Source organism: Labrus bergylta, chromosome 15 (genome assembly GCF_963930695.1).
Source record: "Labrus bergylta chromosome 15, fLabBer1.1, whole genome shotgun sequence".
In the NCBI taxonomy this organism is placed as follows: domain Eukaryota; kingdom Metazoa; phylum Chordata; class Actinopteri; order Labriformes; family Labridae; genus Labrus; species Labrus bergylta.
In genome coordinates, this window is record NC_089209.1 from 2,130,878 (window position 1) to 2,153,915 (window position 23,038).

At 39.7% G+C, this 23,038-nt stretch overlaps 2 protein-coding genes and 1 long non-coding RNA gene across 3 annotated transcripts; all 3 read left to right on the plus strand.

Annotated features, from left to right (window-relative positions):
* The first annotated feature begins 5,655 nt into the window (after positions 1-5,655).
* Positions 5,656-8,299, plus strand: LOC136182762 (tripartite motif-containing protein 16-like). Its single transcript, XM_065964060.1, has one exon. It carries the CDS (start codon positions 5,751-5,753, stop codon positions 7,587-7,589), a length of 1,839 nt encoding a protein of 612 aa, XP_065820132.1. The 5' UTR covers positions 5,656-5,750; the 3' UTR covers positions 7,590-8,299.
* A 937-nt stretch (positions 8,300-9,236) lies between these two features.
* On the plus strand, positions 9,237-11,932 carry LOC109980107 (uncharacterized). The gene is made up of 2 exons (XR_002277744.3): positions 9,237-9,963; positions 10,760-11,932. It is a non-coding gene; the product is annotated as an uncharacterized lncRNA (long non-coding RNA).
* Positions 11,933-14,107: 2,175 nt separating this feature from the next.
* Positions 14,108-19,142, plus strand: LOC114921859 (uncharacterized). Its single transcript, XM_065963405.1, has 7 exons — positions 14,108-14,239; positions 14,437-14,772; positions 14,908-15,174; positions 15,273-15,338; positions 17,406-17,492; positions 17,572-17,600; positions 17,773-19,142. The coding sequence occupies exons 1-7, from the start codon at positions 14,203-14,205 to the stop codon at positions 17,848-17,850; spliced, it is 900 nt and encodes a 299-aa protein (XP_065819477.1). The 5' UTR covers positions 14,108-14,202; the 3' UTR covers positions 17,851-19,142.
* The last annotated feature ends 3,896 nt before the right edge of the window (positions 19,143-23,038 follow it).

Sequence of the window (23,038 nt, forward strand, 5' to 3'; positions counted from 1 at the left end):
AGAACAATTTAAACATGAACTTCTTGCAGAACCATAGAGGCTGTTAAAATCTTCTGCTAGTCTTCCTTACATTTTAAGAAGGATTATAAATTGTTACTAAAATTACTTTGATGCCGATAGCGGTTACAATAACACGGTCCAATCATATGAGAGATCATTTTACCTTTGAGTCCTATGTGAAGGCGTTCTCTTCAGAATCAGCACTGCAAAGACAAGATGATGGCGTCCACCTTCACAAGCTGCTGCTTCAGTCTGGCTGCATCATGGTCACCTACAGGAACACCACAGAAATACAATCAAAGTACTTCACTTTATTTATCAGAGGATGTACTGTATGCAAAGTAGAATTCATTTTTTAGCTATAATTCCTCAAAAAGATTTGAGACTGCTTTGTTATTTGAGAGGTTAAAATTTAAGTCTAAAACTAAAAAGTTATAACAGACAAATATGATAATTAAATATCCGAAAGAGCATTTTAAATAGAAATGAATCTAGTTGAACATGAATAATGTTAAAAACAGGAAAGTTATGATATAACATATGAATCACATAATCATTGAGCAAAGCAAGAAGAGTATTTCTGAACAAATTCTGAATAAGCTGAACTAAAGTCACAACAAATCAACTGTAAACTATGGAATTGACTCCTGGTAGTGTGCTGAAGTCTTGAATATTATCTAAAGTAAATTAACACTAAAGTCAACCTGTTGAAGTCTTAAATATTAACTAAAGTAAAATAACACTAAAGTCAACCTGCTGAAGTCTTAAATTTTAACTAAAGTAAAATAACACTAAAGTCAACCTGTTGAAGTCTTAAATATTAACTAAAGTAAATTAACACTAAAGTCAACCTGTTGAAGTCTTAAATATTAACTAAAGTAAATTAACACTAAAGTCAACCTGCTGAAGTCTTAAATATTAACTAAAGTAAATTAACACTAAAGTCAACCTGTTGAAGTCTTAAATATTAACTAAAGTAAATTAACACTAAAGTCAACCTGTTGAAGTCTTAAATATTAACTAAAGTAAAATAACACTAAAGTCAACCTGCTGAAGTCTTAAATATTAACTAAAGTAAATTAACACTAAAGTCAACCTGTTGAAGTCTTAAATATTAACTAAAGTAAAATAACACTAAAGTCAACCTGTTGAAGTCTTAAATATTAACTAAAGTAAAATAACACTAAAGTCAACCTGCTGAAGTCTTAAATATTAACTAAAGTAAATTAACACTAAAGTCAACCTGTTGAAGTCTTAAATATTAACTAAAGTAAAATAACACTAAAGTCAACCTGCTGAAGTCTTAAATATTAACTAAAGTAAATTAACACTAAAGTCAACCTGCTGAAGTCTTAAATATTAACTAAAGTAAATTAACACTAAAGTCAACCTGTTGAAGTCTTAAATATTAACTAAAGTAAAATAACACTAAAGTCAACCTGCTGAAGTCTTAAATATTATCTAAAGTAAATTAACACTAAAGTCAACCTGCTGAAGTCTTAAATATTATCTAAAGTAAAATAACTCTAAAGTCAACCTGCTGAAGTCTTTAATATTATCTAAAGTAAATTAACACTAAAGTCAACCTGTTGAAGTCTTAAATATTAACTAAAGTAAATTAACACTAAAGTCAACCTGCTGAAGTCTTAAATATTAACTAAAGTAAATTAACACTAAAGTCAACCTGCTGAAGTCTTAAATATTAACTAAAGTAAAATAACACTAAAGTCAACCTGCTGAAGTCTTAAATATTATCTAAAGTAAATTAACACTAAAGTCAACCTGCTGAAGTCTTAAATATTATCTAAAGTAAAATAACTCTAAAGTCAACCTGCTGAAGTCTTTAATATTATCTAAAGTAAATTAACACTAAAGTCAACCTGTTGAAGTCTTAAATATTAACTAAAGTAAATTAACACTAAAGTCAACCTGCTGAAGTCTTAAATATTAACTAAAGTAAATTAACACTAAAGTCAACCTGCTGAAGTCTTAAATATTAACTAAAGTAAAATAACACTAAAGTCAACCTGCTGAAGTCTTAGTAGAATATGATCAGCCCATTTTGAGTCCTTGTACAAATCACGTTTGGTTCATATTACATTTCACTGTCGGCTGCTGATGTTAACATGTCCGTTCTGTTTCTTTTCTTTAAACAGTTAGAGACATTATTGAACCAGATAATAACTTTATTGTTATCTGAACACATGAAGAAATATTCTGCCTGTTCCAAATATTAATGTTACATTTCAGCAGCAGCATCACGGGGAGCGGAAGAAAGTCGAGCCTGTTATTTTTACAGTCTGTGCATACTGAGCAGACTGAACAACTGTTAATGTTATTAATAATGCAGACCATCAGGACATATTCTATTTTACTTTAACAGACCGTAAAGTAAAGTTATATAATGCAGACCATCAGGACATATTCTATTTTACTTTAACAGACCGTAAAGTAAAGTTATATAATGCAGACCATCAGGACATATTCTATTTTACTTTAACAGACCGTAAAGTAAAGTTATATAATGTAGACCATCAGGACATATTCTATTTTACTTTAACAGACCATAAAGTAAAGTTATATAATGCAGACCATCAGGACATATTCTATTTTACTTTAACAGACCGTAAAGTAAAGTTATATAATGCAGACCATCAGGACATATTCTATTTTACTTTAACAGACCGTAAAGTAAAGTTATATAATGTAGACCATCAGGACTTTTTCTATTTTACTTTAACAGACCGTAAAGTAAAGTTATATAATGTAGACCATCAGGACATATTCTATTTTACTTTAACAGACCATAAAGTAAAGTTATATAATGCAGACCATCAGGACATATTCTATTTTACTTTAACAGACCGTAAAGTAAAGTTATATAATGCAGACCATCAGGACATATTCTATTTTACTTTAACAGACCGTAAAGTAAAGTTATATAATGTAGACCATCAGGACTTTTTCTATTTTACTTTAACAGACCGTAAAGTAAAGTTATATAATGCAGACCATCAGGACATATTCTATTTTACTTTAACAGACCGTAAAGTAAAGTTATATAATGTAGACCATCAGGACTTTTTCTATTTTACTTTAACAGACCGTAAAGTAAAGTTATATAATGTAGACCATCAGGACATATTCTATTTTACTTTAACAGACCGTAAAGTAAAGTTATTGTCGGTGATGCGCAACTATTTGCTGAATTTGACTACAGATCTGATCGCTCATTAATATGAATCTTGAGCACAGTAAAGTTATAGTTTCATCAAGCACAGCCAGCATAGTTTATCAGGTTTCCCCCCCTGATTCTTTACTGAAATTAAAAAATATATATAATGTGACGGTACGACATGGAGCTTCAGTCAGTTGGCTAAGACGGCTGCAGTAGACTTAGTTAAAGGATGGGCGGATTATTAAACGTACAGACAAACCAGACAGACTAAGAATCACAGCAAACTGTTCTCTGGTGATGACGAACGCCACAAAGGAGGATTTTGGTCGATACTTCTGCATTCAGGAAAAACTGGGACAACGACAAGACGGAGAAGCTGTGGTTGATGTGGCTGTTGTTCCCAGTAAGTACATCATCATGTTTTTTACAATGACTGTTTGGAAGAGTTTTACACGAGTTGTCTTCCACCATTGAGTGTCTCTGCCTCCTTATTTTAAACAAAATTGAAGCCAAAATCCCCCCTAGGACAAGTGCTGACGTGTTGTGGATTTTGAGCTATAGTCTGTGCAGGAGGGATCAGCTGGTAAAGCGATTGTATTGACGTCCCGCCACTTCCTCTGACCAAAACAGTTCTCCCTCGCCCCCGGCCTCAGGGGTGTGTGAGAGAAATCTCGCCTTTTCTTTTGTTTAATAGGCTTTCTGGTCAAAAAAATTAATAGGCTTTCTGGTCAAAAAAATGAAAATAATTATATATATATATACATTTTATTACATTGTTACAATAATAATAATAATAAAAAATGAATGAATAAGTTACGTCAGCAATGATTATAATATTGCTCATTGTATTTAAAGAGACACACACACACCAAAACGGAGCGTTCTGAGAGAGCTGGTTTATACAGGGTCACAAACCTCCTCTGGTGCTTGATTCATGTTATATTTTAAACAAAGCACAGCACAGATGTTTCATTTAGACCACAGGGGACTGTTTGAAAAGGTGGAGGAGGAGGATCATATGTCCTCTTTAACGGTCTCGGTTTTTGTAAATTCAGAAAAACCCTGGAAGTGTTCACAGAAATGTCTGAGTTTAATACAGACCTTTGACTCAAATGGATAACTATAACCATTCTTCCTCAGTTTGCTTGTCTCTAATATCTGAGTCTGTGTTCCTGAGTGTGTTTTCTACAGGTTTCTTTTTTTCACCTGCGGCTGCTAAATGAATTTCCTCTAAGTCACAACAAAAAAAAACAAAAAACACATACCCTACCCTAAGTACGACCAAGAAAAACATCAGATCCTCACATTTAGAAGCATAGAGACGTTGTTTATTTGGTATTTTTGCTTCAGAAAATAAAAAATAATATTAGATTTGAAGTGGATAATCGTTAGAAGGACTCATTTTGTGGCTCTGAAGTGAAATCTTATCTGGTTTTGTTTGCAAATATTGCTTTTGCTCTTGGATTCTAAGGCTTCTGGGTAATGTAGTTCTAACCTGTAACTAATAACCAGGCAAAGAACAGAAATCAGACTACATGTTCCAGTGATATCACATTTGAGTGTTGAAATATTTTCATTACCTTTCGATCTAACTTCATGGTGCTGATGTCACCTGTAGAGTTTCAGACTCTGGTGAACAAATGTAGTCTGAGTCTGGACTTCCTGCAGAGAACCGGAGGAAGGTGTGCACTCACCTGGGAGAATACTGAGTCGACATGAAGGTACTTATTACATTTCTAAAAACCTTCTCTGGAGAGACAAGAAACAGAAGAGTCTGGTCATTTAAGTTATTTTTCTTTGAACGTGTGTCTTCTTATGGAGGCTACTTTATATAAATGAAGTGAAGATGAGAACTTGCTCATGATTTAAACTTAAGATCAATCACTTCCTTTAGGACAAATGCATATTTTTTCCTGCAGCCTTTTTCAGGTGCAACTTGTATTTCCTTTTTTTCATTTCATGTAAAATCAGAAATCAGAACTTATCCCTCGGAGAACAATGAGAGCTGTTTTGTTTCACATTGTGGCCACACTGACACCTGCTGGTGAGCTCTTGTAAATGCAGCTCAGGGAAATCTGATTTAAGGTGCCATTTAATACAAAACGATCTTTAACTGCAGGTAAAAACTACAAATCAAAACATATTATAAACAACCTTCACATCCCCCCCTCCTGTATTTTATTGCTGTTCTGTGTTTTTATTTGATCTTAGCTTTTTTTATTGCTACTGTCTTTTTTTAGTTATTTACATAATCTGAAATCCTTGTTCCTCTTGGTCTTTGTTTTACTGCTGAAGCTGAATGGATAAACTCTGATATTTTGTTAAACACTGCTGGATTAAATTAGGAGCATGTAAACACACAGGGTTACCTGTTTAACCCAGCTGAATGGGTCAAATATTCAACCCACACCGTGGTTAATTGTGACGATACTGCTGGTTGAGAAATGTTCTCTGTTGTAAACAAGTATCTCTCTCAAACCGCTCCTCTTCCTGGAATGAATCGTAGTTCGATCAGCCCTCCCTCTTCTTCCTGCTCTCAAACACAGCCTGCTGCACTCTGTCCTCATACTTCATGGTTCCCTCCCCTTTAGATCTACAGTTTGAGGATGGGTGTAACCAACAAGAGCTGCACAGTCACATGCACATCCACATGCTTTGTAGATCAGAGGTGAAACTTGTTTTCAGTTATGAGGAAGTGAAACTCAGACAGTCGTTGTTACCGAGAGGAGAAATGGCGCAGAAAGGAGTTCAGCTGAGCCGGGAAACCTTCTCTTGTTCGATCTGTCTGGATCTCCTGAAGGATCCGGTGACTCTTTCCTGTGGACACAGTTACTGCATGAAGTGTATTAAAAGCCACTGGGATACAGAGGATGAGAAGACAGTCTACAGCTGCCCTCAGTGTAGACAGACCTTCACAGCGAGGCCTGACCTGAGGAAAAACACCATGTTGGCAGATTTAGTGGAGGAGCTGAAGAAGACTGGACTCCAAGCTGCTCCTGCTGATCACTGCTATGCTGGATCTGAAGATGTGGCCTGTGATGTCTGCACCGGGAGAAAACTGAAAGCCTGTAAGTCCTGTCTGCAGTGTCTGGCTTCTTACTGTGAGAAACACCTCCAGCCTCATTATGAAGCAGCTCCATTTAAGAAACACAAGCTGGTGGAGCCCTCCAAGAAGCTCCAGGAGAACGTCTGCTCTCGTCATGATGAGGCGATGAAGATCTGTCGCACTGATCAGCAGTCTATCTGTTATCTCTGCTCTGAGGACAAACACAAAGGTCATGACACAGTCTCAGCTGCAGCAGAAAGGAGCGAGAAGCAGAGAGAGCTGGAGGTGAGTCGACAAAACATCCAGCAGAGAATCCAGGACAGAGAGAAAGATGTGAAGCTGCTCCAACAGGAGGTGGAGGCTATCAATGACTCCGCTGATAAAACAGTGGGGAACAGTGAGAAGATGTTCACTGAGCTGATCCATCTCATGGAGAAAAGACGCTCTGATGTGAAGCAGCAGGTCAGATCCCAGCAGCAAACTGAAGTGAGTCGAGTTAGAGAGCTTCAGGAGAAGCTGGAGCAGGAGATCACTGAGCTGAAGAGGAGAGACGCTGAGATGAAGAAGCTGTCACACACACAGGACCACAACCAGTTTCTACACGACTACCCCTCACTGTCACCACTCAGTGAATCTACACACTCATCCAGCATCAAGATCCGTCCTCTGAGGTACTTTGAGGACGTGACAGAGGCTGTGTCAGAAGTCAGAGATAAACTACAGGACGTCCTGAGAGAGAAATGGACAAACATCTCACAGACAGTGACTGAAGTGAATGTTTTACTGTCAGAACCAGAGCCCAAGACCAGAGCTGAGTTCTTAAAATATTCATGTGACATCACACTGGATCCAAACACAGTAAACACAGAGCTGTTATTATCTGATGGGAACAGAAAAGTAACATTAACGAGTCAGACCAATCCTTATTCTAGTCACCCAGACAGATTCACTGAATGGTGTTTTCAGGTCCTGAGTAAAAAGAGTCTGACTGGACGTTGTTACTGGGAAGTGAAGAAGAGAGGAAGAGGAGTTTCTGTAGCAGTCACATACAAGAATATCAGCAGAGCAGAGAGTTCGAATGAGTGTAGATTTGGACGTAATGACAAATCTTGGGCGTTATATTGTAACAACAACAGATATAACTTTTATTACAACAATGTCAAGACTCGTGTCTCAGGTCCTTGGTCCTCCAGAGTAGGAGTGTACCTGGATCACAGAGCAGGTATTCTGTCCTTCTACAGCATCTCTGAAACCATGACTCTCCTCCACAGAGTCCAGACCACATTCACTCAGCCTCTACATGCTGGACTCGGGTTAGATTTATGTTGTTTTGGAGACTCTGCTGAGTTGTGTAAACTGAAATAGACAGAAGTCAGTAACGAGACAGATGTTTAACTTGCTGTGTTTTAAATCTTCAACTTGATTTTTATCCACGCTCGTTGATGAGATCTGATCGTGGTCACCTGTCAATCAAACTTCATGGACGGTACTTTGAACTCTTCTCGTCTGTTCTGTAAATGTTTGAATGTCTTTAAGTGACACTCCTTCCTGTGTCTGTTTAGCCGTGGACTCTTTCACTGCTCAGGATGACTTTTGTTCACCTGAACTGACATTTCTCTGAGTGATAAATATCAACTTCTCTCTGCTCTCCATGTTTGATTATTTGTTTTCATACATTTATATTTTCTGTTGTTTCTGTTCTGATTCAGGAGTCTGAAGAGAGAGAGAGAGAGCAGCAAACTTTTCTTTCATGCTGATTTTCTCTTCTCACCACTTTGTACATTTGTAGAAAATCTATAAAATCACACTTAAAGAAATGAGTTAGTCAGAATAAATGTTGTTGTTCATATTCAAAGTGATGTAAAAATGTCCTCTGAGGTGTTTTAAAAATGTAATCCTCCTGATTAAATCAATAAGGAGATAAATCATTGTTTTCTGTGAGTGGAGATTCTGATCAAACAAAGTGATTGTGTGGATGAAGTGAATGTGTTCATGAAATGATTGAACACACTTTACTGATTTGATGTGTGAACAAACTGAAGTTTCACATCCTGAATAAACTCACATGAACTAAATGTTTTCTTCTGGTCTTCATTGCAAACGTTCAAGTGAACAAAAAATAAATAAAAAACCTGCTACTGTTTGTACCCGCTGAGCTTCTGTATTCAGGAAGTTCAGCAGGAAATAGATGAAGTCAAATAGAGGGGGAGGAGCTACAGAAGAGAGGAATAATGACCAGGTTAAGTACTCTGCATATCACTGGAAAACATTCATCTGCTCTTTGTGAGGTATGCAATCAAGCAGAAGCAGGTGAACATGTACTTACTAAATGTAGGAAGTATGTAACACATAGACAGAACAGGAAGTCAGAAATGGAGAGAGAGAGGGACTTGTAAGAAGAGAAAAGTATTTTGGAGGGTGGTGAAAGAGGGAGAGGCCGAAGATGCTTGTTTAAATCTCTTTTGAGAACAGGTCTGTTGAGGGATATTTAAATCCAGCAGATGGCAGTAATGACACTTTTCTGATGTCAGCTGCCAAAGAAGAAGAAGAAGAAGAAGAAGTATTCAATTACAAAATCAGCTTTAAATCTAATTAATATAGATGTAAAGGTACCATTTGTAAAAACTGAATACAGAAGTAGAATCAAAGAAGGTCTTGAGTGGGAGTGGAAAGAAACTTTAGGAGAAGGAAAAAAAAGAGGCAGACATTATTTTAATCCACAACCTTTAATTAGGAAGTCTGTCAGTTATTCTGGAAAGTTAAAATAACTCGACTGAGGCTGGGTCACTGTGGGTTAAACCAATATTTACACTCTATAGGAAAACATCCCAGTGGGTTGTGTGAGTGTGGCGCTCCTGAAACAGTTATACACATATTACTACAATGTAAAAACTAAACCTTACAGCCCTCCCCTCCCCTGGTATCTCCATGGACTCCACCTCCAGCCTAGAACAAAGTTTGAGCAGGTCCTCCATTTTTATTCTCTCTACAGAGGAGTGATGTCTACGGGGGGGGGGGGGGGGGGTCATTACATTTAAAGAGACACACACACCAAAACGGAGCGTTCTGAGAGAGCTGGTTTATACAGGGTCACAAACCTCCTCTGGTGCTTGATTCATGTTATATTTTGACCAAAGCACAGCACAGATGTTTCATTTAGACCACAGGGGACTGTTTGAAAAGGTGGAGGAGGGGGATCATATGTCCTCTTTAATGTGAGGCTCTAGAGAGCAGCATATCAATCTGGACCACTGTAATCCTGAACTACACCTGGAGCTCCTTTTCAACAGGTCAAAACTCTCCTTTTTATACATTTAGTGAAAGAGCCAATAAATGAACTTATCAGGTTGATCCCTCTGCATGATGAGCACGAGACATTCTGTCTGATATGCAAATTAATGGAAAATAAACACAGCGGACTCAGTGTGCAAGGTGTCTGTGCGTAAAGTTTTTTTAATGGAGCTGAAAAAAATGGCCTCTGTACAAAGGCCTTTACACCCACTTTTTTTTTTTATCATACTTGTCACATAATGAGACAGTTACATTTTTTAAATCTACAAGCAGTGTCTAACTTCCCCAACAGAGAAAAGAAAAGTGGAATAACACAACAAAGCTAAAATTCTCCCTTCTTTCTGATTCATCATTAATGTGTGTTGTGTTCACTGCGTAGGAGGATCCTGAAGAAGGTGTCGCTTACGCCTCCGTCAGCTTCACCAAGAATTGTAACAGCAAAGTCAAGGTAAGCGCTCTGATTGGACACACAACTGTTCATTTATATTGAGCTGTCGAGACATTTTAAGCTTGGGGGTGAAAGGTCACAGGGGAGGGATAATAACTTGTTCTCAAAATATATTCATCCTGTTCTCACAACATAATGATATTGTGCACACAAGGTAATCAATTTTCACAAGATTAATAACTAGTTCCCAAAATATGAATATCTTGTCTGACAAAAAAACAACTTATGGGGAGATGGTGGCCTAGCGGTTAGGTCGTGCCCCCTGTATGGAGGCTTTAGTCCAGGTTCAAGTCTGACCTGCGGCTCCTTTCCTGCATGTCTTCTCCACTCTCTCTCCACAAGTTCCTACTCTATCCACTGTCCTATCAGATGAAGGCTAAAAGCTGAAAAAATAAATCTTAATAAAAAAGAAACCTGTGACTGAAAGATGAATATCATGTGTGCCAAAGATAAAACCTTGTATCTACAAAATGATTGATTTATGCCCACAAGATAGTCGTTCCCAAAAGACTAGTATCTTAACTTGTTCCCTCAGGATGTGTTAATGTGTGTACAAGATAAATAACTGTTGGCTCATTTGGATCCATTACTGATCATTTATAAAGAAACTCTATATTTAGGGTGTATGCATGTTTTAAACCACGTTATGAGTTTGTTATTGTAAAGTGCTTTTTGTGTTTTGTTTGGCCTCAGGATCCTGCTTTGTTTGTTGCTTGCATCTTAATTTCAATGTGTTGAAATATGCTGAGTCATGTCCTGTTCTGATATGTTTCCTGCTGATTCTCGTATCCATAAGGCTGATGATGACGATGAAGGTGAAGCTGTGACGTACAGCACTGTGAGAGTTTCCTCCCCTGATGCTGAAGCCTCCGTTGATCCCAGCGGCCTCTATGCCACCATCAACAAACCAAACAATGGAGAGACAAACGGATAGTTATCATGTCATTAATCTGATATCATATGTATATCTTTAGAGAAGAGTTTCATACTCTCACTTGGTACTTATTGCTTATTCTATTATTTCCATGTTATTTTATATTTTATGTATATATTTGTTAGAATGTATTTAAATTCCAGCAAGACTGAGATCATTTTGTTTGGACCACAGCACCTGACTAAGCAAGTACTGCCATCTGCTGGTACCCTAGTAGACCACATCAAACCTGCTGCTAAACATCTGGGTGTCTGGTTTGACAGCAACTTAAATTTTGAGCAGCTCACAACAAAGCTTGTACAGTCTTGTTTTTATCAGCTCAGAAATATTTCTAAAATGTTTTAGATTTTAACTGTTAAAGACACAGAGATGATTTTACATGCTTTTATCTCATCACGTCTTGACTTTTGTAAAAGCCTTTTTACTTACCTGAACAAAAAAATCTATCGATGGACTGCAGTTGGTACAGAACTCAGCTGCCAGACTTTTAACTAGAACCAGAAAGCATGAGCACATCACTCCTGTTTTAGCATCTCTACACTGGCTCCCTGTGTGTTTTAGAATTGATTTTAAGATTTTACTGATTACTTTTAAAGCTCTCCATTCCCCCAGCTGCTTATCAGACCTTTTACTTCCTTACAAACCCACGTGCACATTGAGATCCTCGGGCTGAGGTCTCCTGGTGGTTCCAAATGCAAAATTAAAAACAAAAGGGTTAGGGTCGACCTGCCCGAGGAGATCAGGTCGGCAGAATCACTCATCTCTTTTAAGTCCTTTCTTCTTAAGACACACTTTTTCCGGCGAGCCTTTCCTGATGTTTGTTGATTTTAAATTGTTACTATTTTCACTTTTTAGAATTCCTTTAAAAGAATTGTATTCAGTTCTTTTAAAAAAGGATTTTATATTTTCAAGTGATTTTTATTCCTTAATCTTTCCTTGTTTGATATTCTATGACCTGCCTGTTTTTATATTTGCTGTCCTTGTAAAGCACTTTGTTTTTGAAAAGTGCTCTATAAATAAAGATTATTGTTATTATTATTATTATTATTATTATTTGCATGTTTTCATTCACCTTGGAGACTTTGTGGATATGTTAGTAGTGTTGCAGTGATCGAAATCGGTCTTAGTCTCAAGACCCGTCTCGTATCAGACCACTTTTTGAAGGTCTCGCTATCGTCTCTGAATCTAAAGCATTTTTACCCGCTCTTGTCTCGGCCTCAGACCGGGTGGACTCCAGATTTTAAACCAAGACTACCAATGATCTGCAAGAGAAACTGTAACAAGATAATCTCCTCCTAGGATTAATAAAGTACTTCTGATTCTGTGCGACTGATATGTTTGAAAGATTTAGAACTTCATTGTTCTTCTGTGTATTACTTTTATACAGAGACATTCAATCTTTATGTTTAAGGTCTTGTTAGATTTTTTTCTTTATCTTATTAAAAGGTTTCTGTTTTCATTTCTATTCATCAACTAAAATCTCCTCACAGGAGGACAAGAAGCTCTGATCTCCTGTGTTGAAGAGGAGTCAAAGGCGCAGTACAAATTGTAACAAGAGTCAGAGATAATAATAATAATAATGCTGATAATACTACATTATATTTATGTAGCGCTTTTTAAAACACTTAAAGACACTTTACAGATTTACATTCAGACAAAAACAAGCTGAGGAAACACAAAAAATGAAAACAATGTCCCAGGTTGTTTGAAGGTCAGGAGGACTTTGAACTCGATTTGTTGGGGAAACGGGAGCCAGTGGAGGTTGTGGTGGCCAGAGGTAATGTGGTCACAGGAGCGGGAGTGTGTGAGCAAACTGACAAGTTGTGAAGTGTATTGAGGACTTTGGATGATAACCATAGAGAAGTCTATTACATTAATCAATCCTGAGGCTCAGCGTTCATTGGGCCCAGGAGGTCTTGACCCGGCACCAGAGGCCGGGCTCTCCAGTAGACGGAGCTCCTCCAACCTTCAGCGAGGTGATCTGGCACTACCACCACCCGACGTCCCTGACGCCCAGTGTTACGCCGCTACACAAACCCACCGCTAAATGGTATCCTAGCGCCTGACGCTAAGGCCAGTGAGCCCGTAACTTAATGCCTCTCCTTACGTGTTGCGTAAACGTGAAGGTGTATCCTGCCTTACCTGAGTGTGTGTGCATCTGTCCTGTCTGTTTGAGGGGTGCGTGTAGGTGACTCACCTCTAAGATCCTCGTACGTGCCGCGACCAGCTCACTCGGACAGCCCGATCCACGGAGTCACTTGGGGTACGATCTCCTCCACCAGCCCTCTCCTTCATATCAGTTTAGTTCATGTGTAAAAAGAACCCGTGAAGTGTTGAAACAAAAACAAACGTTACTTCAGGTTCAGTCTCTCAGGTGTCTACGTCCTCGCGTCTTCCTCGTGGCGTCTCTTTGACTCCAAACCAATTTCCGCCGGCTCCTCTCCAGGTGCTGCTAATGAAGATTACAGAGACAGAGCCACCACACCCCCCCTCAGGTGTGTCATCAGTACTGACCCTGCTTCTCCTCCTACCAACCACACCTACTGCTAAAGACCCTGAAGTGAATCCTCCTAACACATTATCATAACACCCAGCCTCCACCATCGGATTGTTTCATCCCCACAACCTCCGCCGTCCTCATTCATGCACGGCCTGCTCCGACCTCCACCTCAGCGGAGAGGAAGTGAGAACAACAGGAACGAGAGGAATACAAAGAAATCATTCCTGCATCTCATCCCCTCTCCCCCATCCCATTTTTCTTAACAATGAAGAATATTTTAACTGCTTTTTCTAAAGCGCCTCGAGATAAAACTTGATATGATTTGGCACTATACAAATAATGATTGATAGATTTGAAGGAGCCTTCCAAATGGAACAGCCCTCGATGCCCCGCTGTGATGTTATCAGTCTTCAAATGCGCCCTCAGAAGGATGCAGCCCTTTAAATGTTACATAGCTCATGTACCAACACTGTACCAACTCTGAAACCTTTTCTCATGAGTTCTCACAAAGAAAAAAAAACGAGTCGCAATGAGGAACAAACGTTTCTCAAACCGCTAAAGATATCACCCCTCCCATTGGTCAGCATACAGCGCCATGAGCCGGAGGCATCACATCCGTGTTGGGATGTTTTCCAGAGTTCAAGAGAGAATAACAAGATGAAGCGAAAAAAAAGATTGAAGTTGCTCAGAGGAAGTAAAAAAAGAGAAGTTGAAGCTGTAACTCTCTATTTAGAGTGTTTGAGAGTAGAGGGTGTGTGAACGAGAGAGAGCACGAAGTGAGATCCGTCACTTCAGAAGGATTAAAATGTCTTTATCTGTGATACTGATGCTTCTGTTTACAGGTAAGAATTTACTAAAAAAACACATCCACCAATAAGATGCACTGCAGATGTTTTTAAACTATTTAAATGGATGACATCGATTTCAGTCAGATACCTGTGTTTACTCTCTCTTTTTGCTTCTTCTTACAAAACTATTAACAATTAACAAATACAAATGACTATTTATTGATTTTATATTTCTCTTTAATTTTCTTCAGCTGTAACTGGAGATGATACCGCCTCCCTCACAGTCAGACTTGGACATGATGTCACTTTGCCATGTAGAAATGTGATTAAAGATCAGCAGAAATGTGACAGTCCTTCTTGGCTTTTCAGTCGTTATATTGGGAGCACAGCAGTAGAGCTGGTTACACTCGGGAATATAAGTAAAAATGAGAAAGCTAAAGCTAAAGCTAAGAGGCTAAATGTTACAGAGGATTGTTCTCTGGTTATTAAAAGTGTCACACATGACGATGTCGGTCGTTACACCTGCAGACAGATCAGATCAGGAGAACAAGTTTCAGAAGCTCGTGTGTTGCTGAATGTTATTAACAGTAAGTGTTGATATGAATATTTTCATCTCAGATTCTCTTGTTGAAACATTATCCTGAAACATTGGAATAAGTCTATAAAAAAGTGTGGAAGTTAAACTTACTCTTGTGTTCTCTCTCTCACAATATCTTCACCAGGTACCTCGGACGATGCCTTCAGGTTTTACTGCTCTGTGTTCAGATTTGGAGTCTGTGCCCACACAGTGCAGTGGTATTATAAGGGTGATGAGACAGATATATCAGACCACCAACAGTTAACCTGTACAGCTATTGTGTCATTTAAAACTCCTCATGTTGTTCAGAAGTCAAACTTTAATGAGTTGCTGTATTGTAAAGTAACAGACAATAAGAGTGGACAAACACTGCTGTGTAATGCCTTCTCTAAGTCCTCCTGTGAGAAAACAGGTACGTCTGGTTTTACTTGATTCATTATTTAGTTAAAGTGCTGAACTCTGTTTTATCATCATATCTTCTGTTTTGTTTATTTATATCACATTCAAAAGACACAACAGGAAGCACATCAACAGGAGGAAACGAGATAACGGAGGACGAAACTCTGAAGAAACCAGGTAGAGTACAGACCACATTCACACAGCGGCCATTTTCCTGTGATGTCACACTCAGGCTGGTGTAAATGATATCACGTTGTACTGCTTTGTTCCGTGAAGCTCTCAATTCAATTCAATTCAGTCAGCTTTATTGGCATGAATGTGAAAATATCTCCATGGCTTATAAGAACAAATACTACAAAAATAATAACTACTAAAGATATTTTAACAAGAGGATTAATCATAAATATGAATAAACATCTCAAATATAATACAAAACAAATTAAAGAAATAAAGTGTAATTACATTTTTTTCCAATTGCTAAAACACAATTTTGCAAATTAGGCTGGTTTTATCAAAATACTTAACACAATTCACAAAACCACAAACTGCAAAATACCTCACATATCCTGCAAAATGAAGCACTAAAACCAAAACTACATATAGCATTATCAAAATCAAACTTTTGCACCAAATGGCCCACACTTCATTTATATTACCAGATTGTTGTCTAACCAACTACACACTGTTGGGCATAATGAAAAGCACTCTCATCTTTAGTATGCTTTGCCATAATACTAAAATAGTTCAAATTGTAGAAAATTCTTCAGATTGTTCACATGCACAGAAATATTTGCAGATACACACACATGCTGTTGAAACATTTATTTTTTCACCAAACAAGTCAGTGCTACATATACCAGGACAGTAAAACAGCTCAAGTTGGGCTGCACTCTGTCCAGCCTCTCACATTGTCAGCCCATGGTTGATGACATGATCAACTAAAGTTGCTCTGATTTCATTTGAAAGTTGTTTTCTTCTTTGGCCATGAACTCCTCTACCAGCTCTACCCCTACCTCTCACTCTTCCTCTACCAGCTCTACCCCTACCTCTCACTCTTCCTCTACCAGCTCTACCCCTACCTCTCACTCTTCCTCTACCAGCTCTACTCCTACCTCTCACTCTTCCTCTACCAGCTCTACCCCTACCTCTCACTCTTCCTCTACCATCTCTATCCCTACCTCTTCCTCTTCCTCTACCAGCTCTACCCCCACCTCTTCCTCTTCCTCTACCAGCTCTACCCCTACCTCTCACTCTTCCTCTACCAGCTCTACCCCTACCTCTTCCTCTTCCTCTCTCTGCAACCTCTTCCATTGTTGTTGTAAAAAAAAGATGCTCACTTGTGGTCTTTTCATAGTGCTTACTTCCTGATTGAAGAGATAACATTTAACCATTGAGGTTTTTGGCCAATTAGCTCATGTAGTGTTATTTTGAATGGCAGTGTTTTGAAATGGCAAACATATGACTTTATGTCTGATTGTTGTGTCTTATACAGAGAACCATGTTCAGTGCATTTAAAAAGTGCCATTTTGAATTGCAAAATGTGTGTAAAGCAGAAAATGTGTTTAGACTTTTGGAGACTTGAGAAGAGGTTTTGCTCTCTGTGTGTCAGTTTAAATAATTGTTCTATGCATTTCATTTTAGTGTGTTAGCAATTGGAAAAAACTGTAATTGTTTTATAGTGTGTGTGTGTGTGTGTGTGTGTGTGTGTGTGTGTGTGTGTGTGTGTGTGTGTGTGTTTAGTCTGTCTGTCTGTGTGTGTGTGTGTGTGTGTGTGTGTGTGTGTGTGTGTGTGTGTAACATTGTTGTGGTTGTTTGTGCCTCTGCCGTTAATCCAGTGATGGAGTGGTCCTTCCAAATGAAACACCCAGTAACCTCCAAGTTACTTTTTAAACATATAATATGTAGAATTTTATTAGAAAGTTTACATTTGAATATCTAAATTACAATGGGGAAGCAGAGAGGACTCCCATGATTCTCTGCCAGCCTCAACTTCATCTTTAGTCATTGTTTTGATTGAGAGCCCCCTGGTGGCAGAATTTACATACTGTGCCTTAAAACGATACACCATGACAACCAGAGGACTTTAAACCTACTAGGAGCTTGGTGTAAGGTTTAAGTTGTGATGTCTGCCCATGTTGGAACTATCTTCAGCTCTTGTAAAAACATTAAAAGTGCCGATCCTGACTTTGAATTGAACAATCACTGCAGTTTAAATGATTTGAATGTTTTTATTCTCATTTTCAGGTTGGATCAGGTTCATCATTGTGTCTGTGGGACTGGCAGTACTCATAATCATTTTTGTGACGAGCAGCATATGGGTGAGAACTAAAGGTGAGAAACCTTTTAAAATGTTATTAGTTTGACTTGGTTTACAATGTGAAAACTAAATTTTACTCTTTTGTCTTTACAGAGAACAAAACGCAGATGGATCACAATGCTGTGAGTTAAAAAACTAAATGATCAGAAGCTTGTTTTTTAGATATTTCAGAGATAACTGTTCTTTAAATAGAGTAAAACTACAGTTTTTAAATCTAAGAGGCTGAAGGATAGAGGGATGTATTATCGTGTCTTTATCTGAGTAAATCAAGTTTGTAGCTTTTTCTTTTCACAGGTTGAAAATGATGAAGGTGAAGCTTCAGTAATCTATGAAAACTATGGAGGTCATGATGCTTCTGTCAGATTCCGGTGAACAACAACGTCAGGATCAATATCACCTGAAAAGAGAAGAAAACATGAAGATGAAGGAAAGACGGGCATCATTTTCAGTGTTTTTTAGCTGACAAAGTTTCTTCTAGTTTAACAACTTCAGATTTCTTTTTTTAAGAAGGGGGGGGGGGGTATTTATGACTTGATTTGTGAGTCAGGACAGTGGATAGAGTCAGAAATCAGGCAGAGAAATAGAGTGGGGAATGACATGCGGGAAAGCCGCCACAGGTCCCTGGGCCGCCCGCTTTGAGGACTATGGCCTCTTTACATAGTAACCACGCAGTAACCACACAGTAACCACGCAGTAACCACGCAGTAACCACACAGTAACCACGCAGTAACCACACAGTAACCACACAGTAACCACGCAGTAACCACACAGTAACCACGCAGTAACCACACAGTAACCACGCAGTAACCACGCAGTAACCACACAGTAACCACACAGTAACCACGCAGTAACCACGCAGTAACCACACAGTAACCACGCAGTAACCACGCAGTAACCATGCAGTAACCACGCAGTAACCACGCAGTAACCACGAGGCTAAGATTTCAAACCTCTTGTTAAAGCTTTGCCATAGCTTGTAAGGTGCAGCAGTAGCTCAGTCTGGAGGGACATGAGGCGTGCACTCTAACCACGAGGCTATTGGCGCCCCAACAACTCCAGATTTGTATTAAAGATTTGAAACATGTTGTTCAACATTTTCTGTAGTTTCTGTGGGACGTCAGTAGATCAGTCTGTATGAACTTGTGTTGGAAACCAGAGGGTTGTCTGCTCAAGTCCAGGTGCGGATCAAAATATGGAAGTTGGTTGCTGGAGAGGTGTCAGGTCACTTCCTGAATACTGCAGAGGTGCTCTTGAGCAAATCACTGAACCCCCAAAAGATCTGGTGCGCTCTAGATGTTGTTTAACATACAGTATTTATGGTATCAACAAAACTGCTGCATTTGTTTTATTTTTGCTGAAACGGTGTGTTCGCCTATCTGTGTATTTATTCACTGTTGTGCTAGCTCACTTTCAGTTAACTGCTTTCACCATCAGAACGACCAGTGTACCTGCTGTTGAATCAAAGTCTGGGCACTGGCTTTCTTCTGTTTAAGTAATAGCTGCTGATCTTATATCAGAGATCTGCTTCAAAGGCCAAACCACACGGCTCCCTTGTGACGTCACCACATGGTGCATTTTCTCTCTCTGCCTCCCAAACTCTCTCTCTCTCTCTCTCTCTCTCAGATCGACATACACTCACATGTGCCCCTTTGTTTGCTTGTATATATTTTGTTTGCTGTAGTTTAGTTTATGATATTTATTTGTTTGATTGAGTTTCATTGATTGCAGTTGTTGTTGCTTTGTTAAATAAATTCTGTTATAATTCAAAGTGCAGTTGTCTGTTATGACTGGTGTATGTACATTGTGATATAAGCCGGGTGCGAGGGCAGATTTGAGCCTTCCATTTATTTAAATACAGGTATTTATTAACAAATAGTAATATTGGTATTTAACTAATTCAATTCGAGACATATTTTGTTTCATTTGGTTATTGTTCCCTGATTTCAGGGTGGTGCCCCGTTGTTATCACACTGTCAGTGTGTGTGTGGTTGTCAACATGTGAGCTATCTCTCAGAGTAGAATCAAAGAAACAGGCTCCTCGATCCGTTGGCCCCTTCCCAGTCTCCAAGGTAATCAACACAGTGGCTGGTCACCTCCAGCTCCCTCGTGCCATGAGGATCCACCCCAAATCCCAAAAGTGCAATTTTTGCTACTTTGAAATAAGTCATTTACAGCAATCTTTTTTTACTGGCCCATTCTGCCAGTAGAGGAGGTGGCAGGCAACAGGTTTGAAAAGATTTTTGTTTATTAGTTTAATTGATTCTACGTTGATGTTTGAATTGATAATGTAGATTAATAATATGTATATTTATAATAAGAATATCGTTGAATCAAAAAGGTGTTCCTCTGTTACTTGGAGTTGAGAAACTTCAAAAGCTTGACTAGTTACACTTCCTGCCCTGCAGTGACTCTGACCACAGAAGCCAGATCATTCAGAGCTGCCACTGATGTGAGATAGATAAACACTCTGCTCAAACATGCTTAATTCATACATACATAATAAGCTCATCCGTATATCATGTATGCATGAGTATGTATCTGTACGCATGTATTTATGTATATACATGAGATTATGTTTGCATGTTAAGGTGTTTAGTGTGATTTTATATGTATGTGCAGGCAAAGTATTCACCTTTAGTGTTTTGTACCGTCTATGTCTGGTTCCTGTGGTTTTTCTTATGATATTTACCTGTTTTGTGGGTGTCAGATTGACCTTGTTTTCTTTGGAAATTAGCTTTTTTAAAAACTTTTTAAAACTTGGCGTCTTTGTTCTGAACGCTGAACAATACAATTATTTAATATATGATTTAAAGATGTAATATTTGATTTTAGAATAACGTCTCTAGCTTGATTTTAAGAGCTTTATGATGCTCATCAGGTATCTGTGAAAGAGATCAAAGCTGCACAGCTCTGTTGATGAGATGAGATGAGATGAGATTCAACTTTATTGTCATTACACATATACAGGTATAGAGTAACGAAATGAGGTTTGGCATCTCACCAGAAGTGCAAATAAGCAGAAAGTGCAAGAGTCTGTGCTATGTACAGTAATTGAGTGCAAGAGTCTGTGCTATGTACAGTAATTCTGTGCTATGTACAGTGATTCTGTGCTATGTACAGTAATTGCAAAATTTACAGATGTAGCCAAAAAAAAGTGAATTATGAGGTATATCTGGATGGCTGGCTTAATGGGATGCAATAAAAATAAATAAATGCTATAAATAAGTAATGCTACAAAATAAGTGTGTTCTTAGGATTATAATATACAGATTAAGATGCAGTGAGCATCTATACTAATAATATACAGATTAAGGTGCAGTGATCATGCTATACTAATAATGTACAGATTAAGATGCAGTGAGCATGCTATACTAATAATATACAGAATAAGATGCGGTGAGCATGCTATACTAATAATTTACAGATTAAGATGCAGTGAGCATGTTATACAGTTTACAGATAATTTACAGAATATGAACGTACTATAATACAATAATACAGATGGATGAGAGATGTGTGTGTGTGACCAGGAGGAGAGGTGGGGGGATGATGGGTGTGAGGTGATATGGAGGGGAAAGGGGGGTCAGCAGGGTGCGGAGAGAGAGAGGGAGAGAGAGAGAGAGAGAGACAGAATACAGAGTTCGAATACAGGGAGAGAGAGAGACAGAATACAGAGTTCGGGGAGTGAGGTGATATGGAGGGGAAAGGGGGGTCAGCAGGGTGCGGAGAGAGAGAGGGAGAGAGAGAGAGAGACAGAGTTCAGAGTTCGGGGGGTAGAGTTCAGTAGAGAAACAGCTCTGGGGAAAAAGCTGTTTCTCAGTCTGTTGGTTCTGGTCCGGAGGCTTCTGAAGCGCCTGCCGGAGGGCAGGAGGGTAAACAGTCTGTGGGCAGGGTGGGAGGAGTCTTTAAGAATGCCGTGAGCTCGCCGCAGACAGCGTGTTCTTTGGACATCCTCAATGGCCGGAAGTGGACACCTTGTGATGCGCTGGGCGGTTTTTACCACCCGCTGTAGCGCCTTACGGTCTGCGACAGAGCAGTTTCCGTACCAGACTGAGACACTGCTGGTCAGGATGCTCTCGATCACACAGCGGTAGAAGTTCATCAGTACAGCTGAAGACAGGTGGTGTCTCTTCAGTGTCCTCAGGAAAAAGAGGCGTTGATGAGCCTTCTTAACCAGACTGGAGGTGTTAGTGGACCAGGAGAGGTCCTCTGTGATGTGGGTTCCCAGGAACTTGAAGCTGGAGACACGTTCAACAGCCATCCCGTTGATGTGAATGGGGTTGTGCGTGCTTCCTCTTTCTCTCCTGAAGTCCACGATGATCTCCTTCGTCTTGCTGGTGTTGAGGAGCAGGTTGTTGTCAGCACACCAGGCGGCCAGATGCTGTACCTCCTCCCTGTAGGCCGTGTCATCGTTGTTGCTGATGAGGCCAATCACCGCTGTATCGTCTGCAAACTTGATGATGGTGTTGGATCCATGTACAGGTCTGCAGTCGTGGGTGAAGAGGGAGTAGAGGAATGGACTCAGCACACAGCCCTGTGGTACGCCTGTGTTGAGTGTGATGGTGGTGGAGCAGGTGTGTCCTGACCTAACATACTGGGGTCTGTTGGTCAGAAAGTCCATTATCCAGTGACGGAGGGAGGTGTTGAAGCCCAGGTCTCCGAGTTTAGTGTTCAACTTGGAGGGGATGACAGAGTTGAATGCTGAGCTAAAATCAACAAACAGCATTCGTGCGTATGTGTTGTTATTGTCCAGATGAGTGAGCACAGAGTGCAGCGCAGTGGAGACTGCATCCTCTGTACTCCTATTGCTGCGGTAGGCAAACTGGAATGGGTCCAGTGTGGGTGGGAGGCAGTTTTTCAGGTGTGCTAGGACCAGTCGCTCAAAGCACTTCATTATGATGGGTGTGAGTGCCACAGGGCGGTAGTCGTTCAGGCCTGTCGGGCTGGAGTGTTTCGGCACTGGGACAATGGAGGTGGCTTTGAAGCATGCTGGCACAGCTGCTTGGGCGAGGGACAGGTTGAAGATGTCCGTGAAAACCTCAGTGAGCTGCTCCGCACATGCTCTAAGCACGCGCCCGGGGGTGCCGTCTGGACCAGCAGCCTTTCGAGCGTTGATCCGGCTCAGTGCAGCGTGGACGTCTGTAGAGGTGAGTGAGAGGGGCTGGTTGTCTGCAGGAAGTCTGGTCGTGGTCTGTGTCTCTCTGTTGTCTCTATCGAAACGAGCATAAAAGTGATTTAGCTCGTTCAGGAAGGAGACATCTGTGGTTATCGGGGTGGAGTTTCTGGGTTTATAGTCACTGATGGCCTGGATGCCCTGCCACATGCGTCTGGGGTCGGAGTTGGAGAAGTGTTCCTCTACCTTCAGCTTGTAGCAGTGCTTGGCCTTGATGATGCCCCTCCTCAGGTTTGCCCTGGATACGCTGTAGGCCATTGCATCATCTGATCTGTAGGCGGTGTTGCGGGCCTTCAGCAGGAGACGCACCTCCTTGTTCATCCATGGCTTCTGATTTGGGTACGTGGTGATCTGCTTCCATGTTGTAACACTGTCGATGGTGGTGTT

Bases quoted from the DNA above. Each gene is read 5' to 3' on its own strand.
- LOC136182762 (XM_065964060.1), top strand. From the start codon at position 5,751: ATGGTTCCCTCCCCTTTAGATCTACAGTTTGAGGATGGGTGTAACCAA.
- LOC114921859 (XM_065963405.1), top strand. From the start codon at position 14,203: ATGTCTTTATCTGTGATACTGATGCTTCTGTTTACAG. The intron at 15,339-17,405 runs GTAGAGTACAGA...TCTCATTTTCAG, and splicing joins CGAAACTCTGAAGAAACCAG to GTTGGATCAGGTTCATCATT. The intron at 17,601-17,772 runs GTGAGTTAAAAA...TTCTTTTCACAG, and splicing joins CGCAGATGGATCACAATGCT to GTTGAAAATGATGAAGGTGA.